Raw genomic sequence first — 15,369 nt, 5'->3', positions numbered from 1 at the left:
GGAGATGGGACATGGTGTTTTACTAAAGATAGACGAATCTTTATTTTTCTGTGACCTCTGGTAACACTTTGGTTACTGTGGGCATGTTTTTTTTTTCTGCTAACCAGTCTCTTGGTACTTTGCGGTAACAAATCCATCTATAGGAGAAAGGACCATTTAATTGGTACAAAGTAGAATTACCTTTCAAAAGCTGTTAAAATAGAACTTACTTTTAAATTGACAGTACATTTAGGATAATAGTTTAATAGTACCAACAATGGTTTAATCTGTTTTACCTTTTTTTATGTATTTTTTGAGATTGTCAACAGTAACTGGTTGAAATTGTCATAATTACTTTGTTTAGAAACTCTAATCCTGCTTCTCTTAGAATACATTACCCCAGTTTTACCTATTCTCTTGCTTTGAGGCTGTGTTGTACCAGAATAGTTAGCTTTAGTAATATGAGAAGTAAAAGAAATCACAGGAATTAGAATCAGCACGGAGGAAACAAAGCTGTCATTCTTCGCGGATGATGTGGTTGGTGCACTTAGTCCTGGAGCATCAAATAAGAAACTACTTGAAATAATTAACAAACTTTGGCAAAGTTGCAGGACATAAATTAAACCCATATAAATCTTTAGCATTTCTATACATTAACAAGGCCCAGCAGCAAGAGATAGAAGGATATTCCATTCAAAGTAACTGTAGACAGTATGCAATATTCGGGAGTCTGCACGCCGAGACAAACCCACGAACTATATTAGCACAGTTAGAAAACACTTTCCACTCAAATAAAGTCTGACCTAAACAGTTGGCAAAATATCAGTTGTTCATGGATAGATCGAGTTAATATAAATGATAGTTCTGCCTAAAGTAATTTAATCAGTGCCATACCAATCTAACTACAAAAAATTATTTTATAGAGGTTTGCTTGAACAAGAACATCAAGGAAATTAATGAAAAAAATGCAAAGGAAGGTGGCCTAGTTGTACCAGATTCAAAGCTACAAAGCGGCAATCATCCAGACTTTCCTACTGTGGCTAAGAACTAGTGGGCCATTGGAATAGGTTAGGTACATGAGGCAAACTAGTCAGTGACTATAGTAATCTACTGTCTGATAAACCCAAAGACTCCAGCTTCTGGGATAAGAACTCACTATCTGACAAAAAGTGCTGGGAAAACTGGAAAATAGTATGGCAGAAATGAGGCAAGGACTAACATCTCTCACTGTATAACAAGATAAGGTCAAAATGGGTAAATGATTTAGACATAAAAGGTGATACCAAAAGCAGATTAGGAAAGCAGGGAATATTTTACCTGTCAGGAATGTGGAGAAGGGAAAAATTATGACCAAATGAGATAAAGCATTATGAAATGCAAAATGAGTAGTTTTGATTACATTAAAATTAAAAAGATTTTGCACAGACAAAGCCAGTGCAACCAAGATTAGAAGGAAGACTTCTTGTTGTCTGTTCTCAAAGAAGACTAAAATGACATCATTATGATAAAGTCAAGTTTCAGTGCATCCCAGCTGTGACTGATCAGACCAGTATGAGTTGGGAATGCTTTACCACAGATTGGGCACAAAGTCCATGGGAACATTTGGGGTGGATACTCTAAATTTGCACATCTTATGTTTCCTTTGAGCTGTTTCAATTCTGCTTTGCTCATAGAGCACAGAAGGAAAACAGAAAGCTTGAAAACAATTTTTTTTACAGCCAGTACCTCTGATAAAGACCTCATGTCTCAAATATATTGGGAACTGAGCCCAATTTGTAAGAATATAAGTCATCCCCCAATTGATAAGTGATCAAAGGATATGAATAGTCAGTTTTCAGATGAAAAAATTAAAGCTGTCTATAGTCATGTGAAAAAAATCCTCTAAGTCACTGTTGATTAGAGAACTGCAAACTCTGCAACTCTGAGATACCACCTCACACTTACCAGATTGACTAATATGAAAGGAAATTGTGAACGTTGGAGAAGATTTGGGGAAATTGGAACATTGATGCATTGTCAGTGGAGTTGATCATGACAATGTTGCTGTTACTGTGTGCGGTGTTCCCCTGGCTCTGCAACTTCACTCAGCATCCGTTCATGTAAGGCTTTCCAGTTTTTTCTGAAATCCACCAGCTCATCATTTCTTACAATACTGTAGTATATCATTACGTTCATAAACCAAAACTTGTTTAGCTATTCCCCAGTAAATGCTCATCCCTTCAACTTCCAGTTCTTTGTCACCACAAAAAAAAAATGGCTGTAAATATTTTTGTACATGTGGGTCCTTTTTTAATGACCCCTTTGGGTAGTGGTATTGCTGGATCAAAGGATGTGCGCAGTTGGACTGCCTTTTGGGCAGAGTAGTTCCACAGCTCTCCAGAATGTTTGAGCAGTTCACAGCTCCATCATCAAATGGGAAAAGAGCAGTACAGTGATCCAATACAATTCCAAAAGACTTGTAATGGAAAATGTTATCCACATACAGAGAAAGAGCTATGGAGTCTGAATGCAGACTGAAGCATACATACTATTTTTACTTTTTGGGTTTTTTTTTTAGGTGGCTTTTTTCCTTTTCTGTTTCTTCTTTAACAACAAGACTAATGTTTAAATATGTTTACATGACTGCACATGTATTACCCATATTATATTGCTTGGCTGTCTTGGTGAGGGGAAATGGGGGAAGGGAGAGAAATTTGAAGCTCAAAATATTATTTTAAAAAAACATTGAAAGCTATCTTTACATGTAATTGTAAAAAAAATTAGTTACCAAAAAAGAGGAGTGAAACTAGAATTCAGATGGTACTTTTGAGGGTAGGGTTGTTTTTCATTTTATCTTTGTATATTCCTAGCACCTTCTACATATAGTACGCACTTATTCAATGCTTTTTGAATTGAACTTACAAATCTTAGTGCAGTGCCTTCTTCACTATACCAGACACTTCTCACTCTTCTCCCATTTGCTATGTAAGTGAATAAATAGCAGTGATATGTGTAAAACTGTGATAATCCATTAATTTCCTTATATGTGAAATTCAGACATCCTTAATGGCAAATGATAGGGATTTGTCATGTTGTATGTAACCTGTAATAGTTCAGACACTTGTTGGCTGGGGCTGATAAAAAATTGTTGCTCTTTTCATTCATCCCTTTGTTTTCCAGATCAATTTAGAGCTTGGAGCTAGTCTTTCTCAACATGGAATATTTCTCTGTAAGGCTCATCCCTTTCTCGCTTCAGTTCCAGTTCCTCCTGGAGTCTCCATTTTGTTGAAGGGCTCAGACTGGCCTTTCATTCTTTCCTTCCTTCTTTCCTATGTACATATTTGTTGTATTTTTTTTTTTTTTAAGGAAAAGATCCACATTCTCATTGAAAGAATTGTTGTTCAAATTGACAGTGATGTCAAAAGATGGCAACAGTTTGTATTGGAGGGGTCATAGGTATAGATGGTCACTCTTAATGCATCATTGATGGAGTCATGATTTTGTACTGTTTTGAAAAATCATTTCGAATTATGCCAATGAAGGGCCTTAAACATCCCTGCCTTTTAACCCAGTGTCCGTTAGTGGGCGCATACCCCAAGGAGGTCGTTGATTTTTCAAAGTATCGAAATATTTATAGTATTGATTTTTGTAGAGCACCCAAAGGGGCAGGGAAAATGAGTGTCCAGCAGTTGCAGAATGGCTGAACATACTCTGGTCATGAATGTAATAGAATATGACTGCAGAGAAAACTGGAAGAGTTATGTGAGCTGATGCAGAGTAAAGTGCACACAGTGATTATAATAATGTAAATGCAAAGTACAGCCACAAAATAATGAAAAGTGAATGTTAGCGTGGCCCTAAAGAAGGATGAGACTGTCCCATCCCCTGCTCCTTTGCACAGGTAGGAGGCTACTGTGGTGGTAGAGTGAAACATTGCAAATATTTTCAGATTTCCATTGTTTAGTCAATTGTTCCTGTTTTTTTTTTCTTTAAAAACATTTGTTATATAGGGTGGCTTTCCAGCAGGGGTGTGTTGGAGCTAATAATACGATCCCGTCCGAAATGGAAGCATCATAAATCAGGGCTTGATTGGTTGTTTTATTAATTATCAAGATTTAAGTGGTAGAGAATGTTAATTCAGATTAACCTTAAAAGGGGTGTCATGCGTACAGTTTGTCTCCACTCTCCCCCACCAAAAGTATGGATTATAAATAGATTACCTGTGGTTGCAAGAAAAGAGGAGTTCCCCAACCAGATAAGACGATGGCCCCTCACGCCCCGTACTGGGAGCTGTTGAGCTTTGCTCCATTGACCTCAGGATTACATTGCATAGATAATTTGCAGTTTGCCTCATTTTTTATCATAGTCTAAGTTTGGAATTTAAATGAGGTACAGTGTTTTTTCATAAGAAATGAGCTTATGCCCTTATCTTAAGGAATGATGGCATTTTGGATGTTAAGTAGAAAATTCTTTTGCATCATCTCTAAATCTAATTTCCCAGAACTGTCTCCCCGTCATATGCATCCCGCTTTTTTATCTCCTAATTAATTGGAGTGATGTTAGGTGGAACCATCAGTAACAGCTCACACTTCAGACAGAACCTTGACTTATTTTAATCATTAAAAGGGGTAACATTTTGGTGAGTATTATAGAATCTCTAATGTTTTGGGTTCTCTTTACCTAATTTACGTATTTACCTAGTTTAATGTTAAGGAATTTTAAAATTTAGAAACGATGTGTGTTTTAGGGTATCCCAGGAGATAGAGAGAGCCAGGCGGTGGTGGATCCCCCCCAGGCTGCCAGCACGGGGGCTGCTCAGTCTTCAGCAGTGGCAGCAGCTGCAGCCACGACAACAGCGACAACTACTACTACTACTACTTCTGGAGGTAAAGTCAGGATCTCTGGGTGCGGAGGGAGTGTTCCTGAGGACACTTCTTACTTCAGTGAAAACGCTTGTCCTCATGCATTTTAACTTAAATATTAAAGAAACCTGTCTAGAGGCCCCGTCCGATGAGTGTGAAAATGTCTGTATAGTTCATTGTTCTTTATAACAGTGTATTATAGATGTGATTATTCATAGAAATAGGAAACTTGGTCATTCCACAGCCTGCTATGATGCATTTTAAGTGTTGGAAAAATGTTCCCTGCATGCTAGCACTTTCCTGCTTACGTTTTCTATCTCCTCTTTTAACAAAGTAGTAGTCATTGCCCTTGAGTGAAACTTCAACCCCAAAACATTATTAACTTTTCTCTACAGTTATAAGATTTTATCACTGCATTTGTCTTGTTTTAAGAATTAAGCCATTAACTATGATTTACAGTTTTAGTAGCTTTTTCTTTAAGGAATGTTTTGAAGAAATACGAATATTAATGGTCATTATCATCCTTTGAAGACTGCTGACATTAATTTTGACATACTGTTTTTTGTCAAATTTACCTTAACTGTTTTCTTGTACAGATTTAAAAATTTCTAATAGTTAGCCAATTATAACTCCCCATCTTCCAACATTTGAAAGTTTTACTGCTAATTTGTCAACTTTGGGTTGTTGGGTTAACTTAAATCTCAGCTGTTTTTAGTACAGGATTTCCTTAAAGCTCATTTGTTTTTGAATTTTTAAATATACATGTAAACACATACTCAAAGATTTTGCTACAGTGATTAAAAATCTGTTTCGTAATTCTAATTTATTTTTATCCACCTGTTTCTTTGTAAAATTGCTTGCTTGTATTCATTTGTGGAGCTCAAAGCCTCGCTATGCGTCTGGATATTTTTTAGAGTTCTCTTTTATTTTCTGTTGTGTATTCTTTTTCCTGTCTTTTCCTACCCTCCCCATTGAGAAGATAAGAAAAATAAAACTAAGTTTGAATATATGTTGTAGTCATGCGAAAGGAGTTCCTGCTTCAACCATGACCAAAAAAAGAAAAGGGATGGGGAGTAAGAAAAAGTACCATGTATGTCAGTCTGCACTCAGTTTTTCACATTTCTATGTATAGATGGGTAATGTTTTGTTATGAGTCCTTTGGAATTATGGTTCATCGTTGTATTAATCAGAGTTAATTGTATTTGCAATACTATTATATAAATTGTTCTGGTTCTACTCACTTCACTTTGCATCAGTTCATTCATGTCCTGCTAAGGTTTTCTGATCATCTCATTCATGTCCTGGAATTTGTTCAGCCATTCCCCAATTAATGGCATCCTCTCGGTGACCAATTCTTTACCATCACAAAAGCGCTGCTATAAATAAATATAAATAAGAATAGATTGTTATTACATAAGCAATTATATACACATACACACACATTTTGGTCCTCTTTTTCCATTTTGGGACATAGTACTAGTAACACTTTTGCTGACTCAAAGAGTGTATACATTTAATAGCTTTGGAGACATAATTACAAATTACCTTGCAGAATGGTTAAGCTAATTTGAGTTTCTGTTATCCATACATTAATATGTCTATTTTCCCACTGCCCCTCCCTCCAACATTTTTTGTTTTCCTTTTTTGACATCTTAGTTCACCTGAGTGTGTTTCATTCAGAGTGCTTTTACTTTTCATTTATAATAATTCCTAATAATTATTAGTGATTTAGAGCCTTTTTTCAGTTGGCTTTGATAGCTTAGATTTCTTCTTCTAAAAACTGCCTATTCATATCTGTACTCTGTACTCAAATTCAGTTCGCAGGCAGAACAAGACACGACACATTGCTGATGTCCATTGGTCTTTGAAAACAAAGGACGAAAAGCCACATTCGTGTCCTTTGACTATTTTCCAGTTGGGGAATGGCTCTTATTCTCATATATTTTACTCAGGTCCCTGTATTTCTTAGATATGAAATATTTATCAGAGATACTGAGGAGATTCAGTACAAGGAACACTATAAGCATAACTGACCATATTAATAACAGAATCACAAAATTGTATTATTTCAGGAGATACAGAAAGCTTTGGGCTAGATACTCCTATTAAGACAATAAAAAGCACAGGAAAACATGGAGTTTTGAGTTTTCTTTAAATTACATAGCATGTATCTACAGAATCAAGAGTAATCATTCCTTTAATGGGAATAATCTAAGTCTTTTTAAAGTAAGATCAGAAGGGAAGCAAGAATATCCATCACTGTCATTACTGTTCAGTATTGTACTAGAAGTGCTGGCTGTAGCAACAAGAAGAAAAAGTTAAATGAACCAAGAAGAAGTGGAGAAAACAAAATGATCCCTTTTTTCCCCTAAGTGACATGATTCAGACTCACAGAACGTCTTAAACTGTGGGTCTTGATTCCAGTTTAGAAGTGTTGCTGGCATCATGACTGGGAAAAGTGTAAGAAGCCCTGCTTTAGAGAAATCTAGAGTCAGCTAAAAGAACTAAGCAGAACAGTTAACTTTAACAAAGTTTCAGGATATAAACTATATATCCACAGCGATCATTAACATTTCCATACGTTATCAACAAACTCCAGAAAGAAGAGATAGAGAAGTATTTAAAATAGCTATAAACAGTATAAGATACTTAGGAAACCTATCTGCCAAGCCATGCAGAGAAAACACTTTTCACACAAAAACAGACTGAGATAATTAAAGAAATTTTAATTGCTCATTGGTAGATGTAGGGAAAATAATAAACATTACTATATTTCCTAAATTAATTCAATCATTCAGTACTGTACCAACCAAGTTACTTAAGAATTGTTCTTTATAGAGCTAGAAAAACATGTAGTAGAACAAAAGGGTTATGATTTATCCAGAAAAATTTTTTTTTAACTGAGAGGAAGAGGACCTAGCAGTACCAAAACTCAAATTCTACTGTAAGCTCTTATCAAAACAGTTTGGTACTTGATGAGAAATAGAGAGATTGACTAATGGAATAGATTAGATTTGCAATAATGTGAAGTAAATGAACGAGCACAGTGGCCTAATGTTTGATAAATCCAAAATCCCAGCTCTTAGGGCAAAGAACTCACTAAAAACTATTGGGAAAACTGGAAAATAGTCTGTCAGAAACTCCGTATGATCAATATCTCACTCTGTATACCAAGATTTGCCATACATGGGCACATAGATTACACATGAAGGAAGACATCATAAGTACATTAGTAGAACATAGAAGAAATCGCCAGTCAGATCTATGGAGAGAAGAGTTCATATCCAGACAAGAGATAGAGAGGCTCCTGAGAGGTAGAATCGACAATATTGATTACAAACCAAACCAATGCAGATAAAATGAGAAGAAAAAACGGGAAATTGGGAGGAAAAATCTTTGTGACATTCAGTATATTTTAAACATCCTTTTCATTTTTTTTCATTTTTAAATTAAAGTTTCACTAGTTAAAAGTTCCCAAGACTTAATGTCTTCAACTGTTTTTGAAATCTACATTATTTACTACTTTCGGGGGAGGGTACAGAAGGTTTTCTATGTTGCACTTAGCTTTGTGTCCATTTAGTAAATGGAGAGTCAGACAGCTTGTTCTCGTGAATCTTGGACCAGTGGAAATCCTTCATATTCTATGACTTCAATTAAATGGGATATATGCTATTTGGGTCATACCGTTTGATAATAAATTTGTGGTATTTTACTTTTTAGACTATTATACTTCTAGATTTAAAAGATTCATTTATTCCTTTTAACTTTATTGCTGAATTTAAATCTATTTTTAGTTTCCATTGTTAGATATCTATATACCTTAGGTTACCAGACATTATGATTTATGACTGTTTTATGGAATGCTTTTATGTGAATTTCAGGACATCCACTTGAATTTTTACGGAACCAGCCTCAGTTCCAGCAGATGAGACAAATTATTCAACAGAATCCTTCCCTTCTGCCAGCCTTGTTACAGCAAATAGGACGGGAAAATCCGCAGTTACTGCAGGTGACTTTTTAAGCAGTGTTTTCAGTTGTCATTAGCTTTAGGGTACTTGCTCTCCTTTGCAAAAGACTCTTTTCCCCTGAAAATCCAACCCATCCCCCAGTAAGCTAAAACTCTTTGCCTATCAATGATGAGTTAATGAGCATTCGTTATTGAGTAGTAGAAGACAGTCTGTCTGACTTCGTTGAGCTTTTACTATAGTTAATACTTGTAAACATAAGGTTAAGCACTGTGCTTTTAGGCAGTGGTGAAGAAACTAACTATTTACAGATTTGCCAATGCTTATAATGTAGATCCAATAAAATTCTACATGACTCGTAGCATTTCTTCCTGTTACTATATATAGTTCTTAACAACCAATCAGAAAGACCAACAATGCTTTATTTCAGTGTATTGTTTCTTCTGTCCTCCAATGCACCGCAGCAAATCAGCCAACATCAAGAGCATTTTATTCAAATGCTAAATGAACCAGTTCAAGAATCTGGTGGTCAAGGAGGAGGTGGGGGTGGCAGTGGAGGAATAGCCGAAGCTGGAAGTGGTCACATGAACTACATTCAAGTAACACCTCAGGAAAAAGAAGCTATAGAAAGGGTGAGTCCAATCTGTCTACCAATCTACAATCTGTCAGGAATAAATACAGTCAGCAGGTGGATGAGAATATATAATTATCATTATTAGATAATTAATAAAACCCAGAACCAAATCAACCATTTAGTAATATTCCAGATTATCAGAGTTTGGTCAGTATTTTTGACTTTATGACAAAGTAGTGTAATTTGCATGAATGATACAAAGTAATATGTGCATGAAATATACAAAATGCTATGGAAGTAAATTTGGGCGTCTTATTTAAGGTTAATCAACTTTGCTGCCTTAATGACCCTTCGTAGATATTTAATCACACTGGAAGCAGCTTTATCAACATTGTTGCAAGTGATATGAAAATGGGGTTCAGGTCTTTCGGTCATGTCTGCCTCTTTGTGACCCCATTTGGAGTTTTCTTGGCAGAGATACTGAAGTGGATGTTATTTCCTTTTCCATCTCATTTTACAGAGGAGGAAACTGAAGCAAACATGGTGGGTGACTTGCCCAGGGTCACACAGTTAGTATCTGAGGCCAGATCTGAACTCGGGACCATGAGTCTAGCATTCTATCCACTGCGCCACCTAGCTGCCTAACATGAAAATAGACCCCACCAATTTGAAAGTTTTATTTGGATGAGGCAGAACTTGGCATAATTTTAAAGGGGGAATGTTTAACATATTTTCTTTGTTTTCATTGATATATTTTACGTTTACATCACCTTCATGCCTGAGTATATACCTCCCTCTGTCCCCTATTTAACAATCCGTCCTTTGCTTCTTCATCTGTACTCTCTTCCCTCTCTGGAGCTGCGGTCTTAACTTCACTCTAGTCTGACAACACATTGAATGTTCTGTATCCATGAGACGCACTTCTGCAAATAAAAGAAGTACATTTTCTCAATTCTTCCTTGCACTTACATTATATGTACATCCTGTATGTAGTTCTTTGTATTTTGTCTCCCTTAACTAGAATTTCAGCTCTTTGACAGCAGGATATAGGCTTCCCTTTCTAGTATCTCCAGTGCTTAGCATAGTGGCACATAATGAACACCTAATAAATGCTTAGCAACTGACTGACTGACTGCTCCCAAGGCCACACAGTAAGTTAGCAGTACTAGTAGGAGTAGGAAAACCTGTTTAAATCGGTGCTTATTCCGCCATGTCATGCTGTGCTAGCCCTTGTTTGGAGTTCTGTATTGTCATGGTGAATCTTTTAATAGCCAGAGTACCATTGCTCTATTATGCTGCTATTTTTGGCATTAAAGTTACCTTTTTTCATTGAGTTTCGCAAGCTTATGTCATTAGTAGGGAGATATGAAGGTATTCGTTTTCATTAGAAATGATTAATTCATGCTGCAATCTTATTCTTTTGAGGAAAATATTCTTCAAAATTGTTCTCTTGATAGCAGCACTTCAGCAACAAGGCCCTAATTTGGTTTTCACACTCTGATTCTCTGCTCTTTGTGAGAGAATTCCTGGGTGTTACGCTGTTGAATTTTGGGAATTTTCTTCAGTTTGCATGAATATCACAGAAATACTGAGAGCAGGATTGGTCCATCTCTTTTTCCCATTCCTGTTAAGGATAATATCTGGCTGTGGGTAGGCTTGCCCACGATTTTGTTAGATGCTAGAATTGGTCCGTAATAAATCAATTTATGTGAAAAGCTGCAATAATAACCTGACAATGAGCTAAACGAGTTATCTCTCTGAATTTCAGTTTTTAAAGATATGTAAAAATTATAATTAGTAGCAATTTTTGCTAGACTTGTTAGTGTTAATAGCACTCTATAAAAGTACACAACATGCAGTGTAAATCCAAAAATCTACTAAATTAGGCATAATAACAGCCAGTATTCACATTTTTTCCATTGCAGAATATTATTAACAATAATCTTAGAAGATCATTTCTAAGTTATCCTACTAAATAGAATTTTCCTTAGTAATAAAATATTAGTCATTTTCTGGTATAAAATGTAGGTTGGAATACATTTAAATAGTAAAATCTAATACATAGACCAGTGTTTAATATTTTTTTTTAGGTTAGACTACAATAGACTTTTTAAAAGTAGGAAATGATCTCTTCTTAAAAGAACAATAATCATATGAAATAGTCCCAAGTATTTTTTTCCTTCCAGTTAATAGCCCTTGTACCCTTATTTGTTTTTGAGGGAATATCACAAAGGCAGATAATCTGTTGCCATTTTGGCTGTTTGTGTCTTGTATAGTGGATAGCTCAGAGCCCTCAGGTTCATGCAGACAGTGATTTTACTAAAATCATATTCCAGTACTCTTACGTAGAAGCAGCTCTCTAAGCAGTTTAAAAGAAGCAGGCCTGGGGATGAACACAGACAAAGACCATTGCAAGAAGGGTATAAAGCAGTGATCAGAGAGATTCCTCAGGACCCACGAGCTCCATGTTACTGTATCTGAAGAGCCCACAGCTGCCTGTTGGATCAGTCCAATGGGGACCAGAGTGGGTCTGTAACTGAACTTTTTGCTTACTATACCTGGTTCATGTGACCCACAATATCTGTTCTTTTGTTTATGTGATAAATAAAAGTAGAGGTAATAAGAGTGGTGATCTGGGTAGCTAGCCTCTGGATTAGGTGACTAATCCATGCCCTGAGTTGATAAAGCTTAAAATGTAACAGGTGTTTGGGGCTCATTGACACATTATTGATGAGTGATGATTTGGTATTGTAAGATCCTTTACACTTAAATTTGTGCAGTAGCAATTTACACTTTCATAAATGTGCTGCAATAAACATGTTGGATTTAGTTTCTAAATATATTTTTTCTCTTTTCAGTTAAAGGCATTAGGATTCCCTGAAGGACTTGTGATACAGGCTTATTTTGCTTGTGAGAAGAATGAGAATTTGGCTGCCAATTTTCTTCTACAGCAGAACTTTGATGAAGATTGAAAGGGACTTTTTTTTTTAATCTCATACTTCACACCAGTGCATTACACTAACTTTGTTCACTGGATTGTCTGGGATGATTTGGGCTCATATCCATAATACTTGGTATAAGGTAGTAGGTGGTTGGGGGTGGGTGGGAGGGGGATATAGGAAATAGGGCAGGAATAAATACAGTGCATGTCTGCTTTAAATTAGCAGATGCAGAAAATCCACACAGTGTAAAATACTATACAACCAAAAATCAGCTTTTGCAGGTATTTAGTTCCTTCTATAAAACTGTAGGTAATTTTTCCTAGGTTTTCACTCTTTTTAGTGTACTAGATCCAGAAATTTAGTGTAATGCCCTGCTACTTGTTTCTTTTGACTTAACATTGGTTTTGGAGAGAGCCTTTGCTACCTAGAATCTACAATCTCTATTTCATGGCAACACTGGATAATGGCTTGGTGAAATTCAAAAGATTTTTGGAGCAACTGTAAACATAAATGCCAAATTATAGGTGGTTATTTTTGCTGCTTCAAATATGTATGAAATTAGTGTAAGAAAGCCCATTCTTTCATGTTAATTGCTGGGGGGCAGGGAGAAATCCTTTCTGATGGAAATCATTACTGCTATTTTAAAATTCCTTGATCATTGAATGTGAGACCCCTTCTAACATGACTTAAGAAGCTGTACACATACAGGCAAAGTTATTTTCCTGTTGATGATTTTTTTTCTTTTGGTGAAAAAATGGTAGAAACCTAATTACTGTTTACTTCAATGTTATATTGCAGTAAAAGTTTTAAAATAACCATTGCATGTTTGCTTTTGATGTATCCCATTGTGAACTGAGCACTTTTGGGGCCAATGGAGAAATGTAGCATTCACTCTCCCTTCTCTCTCCCCTCCCCTCAGCAGAAATGTTTTGAGTTCCAACTGCTACCTTTTTTTTTAACTGATTAAAAAGCTGATCCAGTATAAAATTGAAGGAAATATTTCAAGACTAGTTTTCTGATGCTTGTACACTTTTTCCCCTTTCTCATACGCGAATATACGGCCAACTCAAGCCACTGGCATTGTATTGCTTTCTTTAAAAAAAAAAGTGCATAGAACTGTCTCCAGCAACTTTTCTTCCATTAGAACAAAAAGGGCAAAACCTGTTGGAAGGTTGGGAAATGGAAGCTGGGGAGATATAAGACTTTGGAAAATAGACAAACAATCAAGGTAACTCATGGCATATTAAAAGGAAAATCTTAATATTAGTGTTGGCTTTCTTTTGTTTTGTTTTACCCTTTGTATTTCCCTTTGTAAATCTTGGCAATTAATCCTCGGAGGGGGCAGGCATCTACAGTCTTGTTTCTCAAAGATATTGTGGCCTAACATAAACTTAACTATTTAAAGAACTAATTTTGAATTTATTTTGACTCTGTGATGCTGAGTAGGAAGATGAAGTTTGCACAGATTTTTCCCTAAAGTAATCTCTTGCAATATCCTTAGCACAGCTTGATGATGATGCTTTTTTGAGCTTCTATGTCATGCACTCGTTACCTTCTGTCTCCTATGAAAATAAACGAAACTATGATTTTTTCCCACAATGTTATTATGTAGTTTAATTTTTAAATGTCTATCTGAAAATGTGAGTATTTTTATCCTGACGGTTTCTTAGTATGGCAGACTGGCAAGTATATTAGTTACAATGATCTAATCCTATCCAAGCCATACTTGTTTTAATATGTTTAAAAGAAAGAAGAAACCTGAAATTCAGGTCTGTTATCATTGAGTTTGTGTGTTTTATTGCATGTCCCAAATGAATAAAATCATTGTTTGAAATAGGATACCTGATGCTAAAAGGTAGACTGTAAACAAATCTCCATAGTTCTGCTTATTTTAGGTATTGTTGATTTCATCATAATGATCAGTAATCAAGTATACGTCGAAAAAGGTAATAGAAAATATTAATTTTTTCAGGATATGCCAATAGAAAGTGAATTTGAGTTGTGAAATGGAAACTTATGGCATCTGAAAGAGGAAATGGAAGAATTCCTTGAGTCTTTTAAATGTTCTACAATTATTTGAGCTAAGAAATTAGAATAAAGGATTTAGCTTCATAATCACTACTGATATAGGTTTGGGATCTCCAGTTGAATGACTGGATCCAAAGAATATTCATTAATGAATTTGTCAACTTTGAGAGAATTCTCAAGTGAAGTACCTTTGAACCCGAGCTATGCCAAAGTGAAATAATATGCTGTTTCCTGTAGTAGTGAACTCTCATACTAGAAAGTTTTCAAGCAAAGGCTTTGGAGACGACTTGTTGGGTATGTCATAGCAAGTATTTTTCAATGTCGTTTGGACTAAATCACCTCTTAGGTCCTTTCATAATTTTGAGATTCTGTGATTTAAAAACAAACCAGAAAACCCCCTAGTATTCCATTAGCCTTTCCATAGTGGCTTATGCATAGTTTCTCAAAAATATAAAATGAAGGATTAAGCAATTCTATAATTCCTGGTAGAACAAAGTAGACTGCTTTTGTCAGCTCTCAAAAATCCCTTTTCCCTTCTTCCCAAAGGTTGAGATATGTGATACAGAAGGTTTAATCATCAAATGCAAACGGTCTCAGTCAGTTCAGTAGGACAGGACTAAATATTTCATGCATTTTGGCTTCCCTGTTAACCTGAATGTATGCTTTTTCTATTTTATGATAGTGGATCAGAGAAGACTGCATACACAGCACTCTTATAGAAATATTTCCAAAGCTTACTTTACTTGAGCTTTGAAGTAAAGACTGGGATTCTGTGATGCCGAAATGAGGATGCAAGTGCATTCTGGTTATGTCGGACAGATTGTTAAAGGCACTGAGACAGAAGATGGAATGTGTGTGGGTACAGAGAATGGGCCAAGTAGACCCTACAGTGTGTGAAATAGTCATGGGCAATAAGCAAAAGGAAACTTGATGACTGAAGTTTCTTTGGCGTGGGTGGCCACTAAGAGGGGAAAATTTTTTGACCTCAGTTTTTTTAGATTTAACTTTTATCAATACACATCGACCCACTTAACATAGTT

The 15,369-nt window shown here is 35.8% G+C and overlaps 1 protein-coding gene across 2 annotated transcripts in view; it reads left to right on the top strand.

Moving 5' to 3' along the window:
- RAD23B (RAD23 homolog B, nucleotide excision repair protein) overlaps positions 1–13,900 on the top strand; it is an 83,442-nt gene extending 69,542 nt beyond the window's left edge. The window contains exons 7-10 of one of the 2 annotated variants that reach the window (XM_072655227.1): positions 4,706–4,844; positions 8,702–8,829; positions 9,250–9,417; positions 12,218–13,900. In XM_072655227.1, coding sequence (XP_072511328.1) covers positions 4,706–4,844; positions 8,702–8,829; positions 9,250–9,417; positions 12,218–12,331 — 549 coding nt within the window. In that variant the 3' untranslated portion in view covers positions 12,332–13,900. Of the gene's footprint in view, positions 1–4,705; positions 4,845–8,701; positions 8,830–9,231; positions 9,418–12,217 lie in introns of both variants that reach the window. The other variant, XM_072655219.1, reaches the window with a different exon arrangement.
- The last annotated feature ends 1,469 nt before the right edge of the window (positions 13,901–15,369 follow it).

Source organism: Notamacropus eugenii, chromosome 1 (assembly GCF_028372415.1).
Source record: "Notamacropus eugenii isolate mMacEug1 chromosome 1, mMacEug1.pri_v2, whole genome shotgun sequence".
Lineage (NCBI taxonomy): Eukaryota > Metazoa > Chordata > Mammalia > Diprotodontia > Macropodidae > Notamacropus > Notamacropus eugenii.
This window is presented reverse-complemented; position numbering and strand designations above follow the sequence as displayed.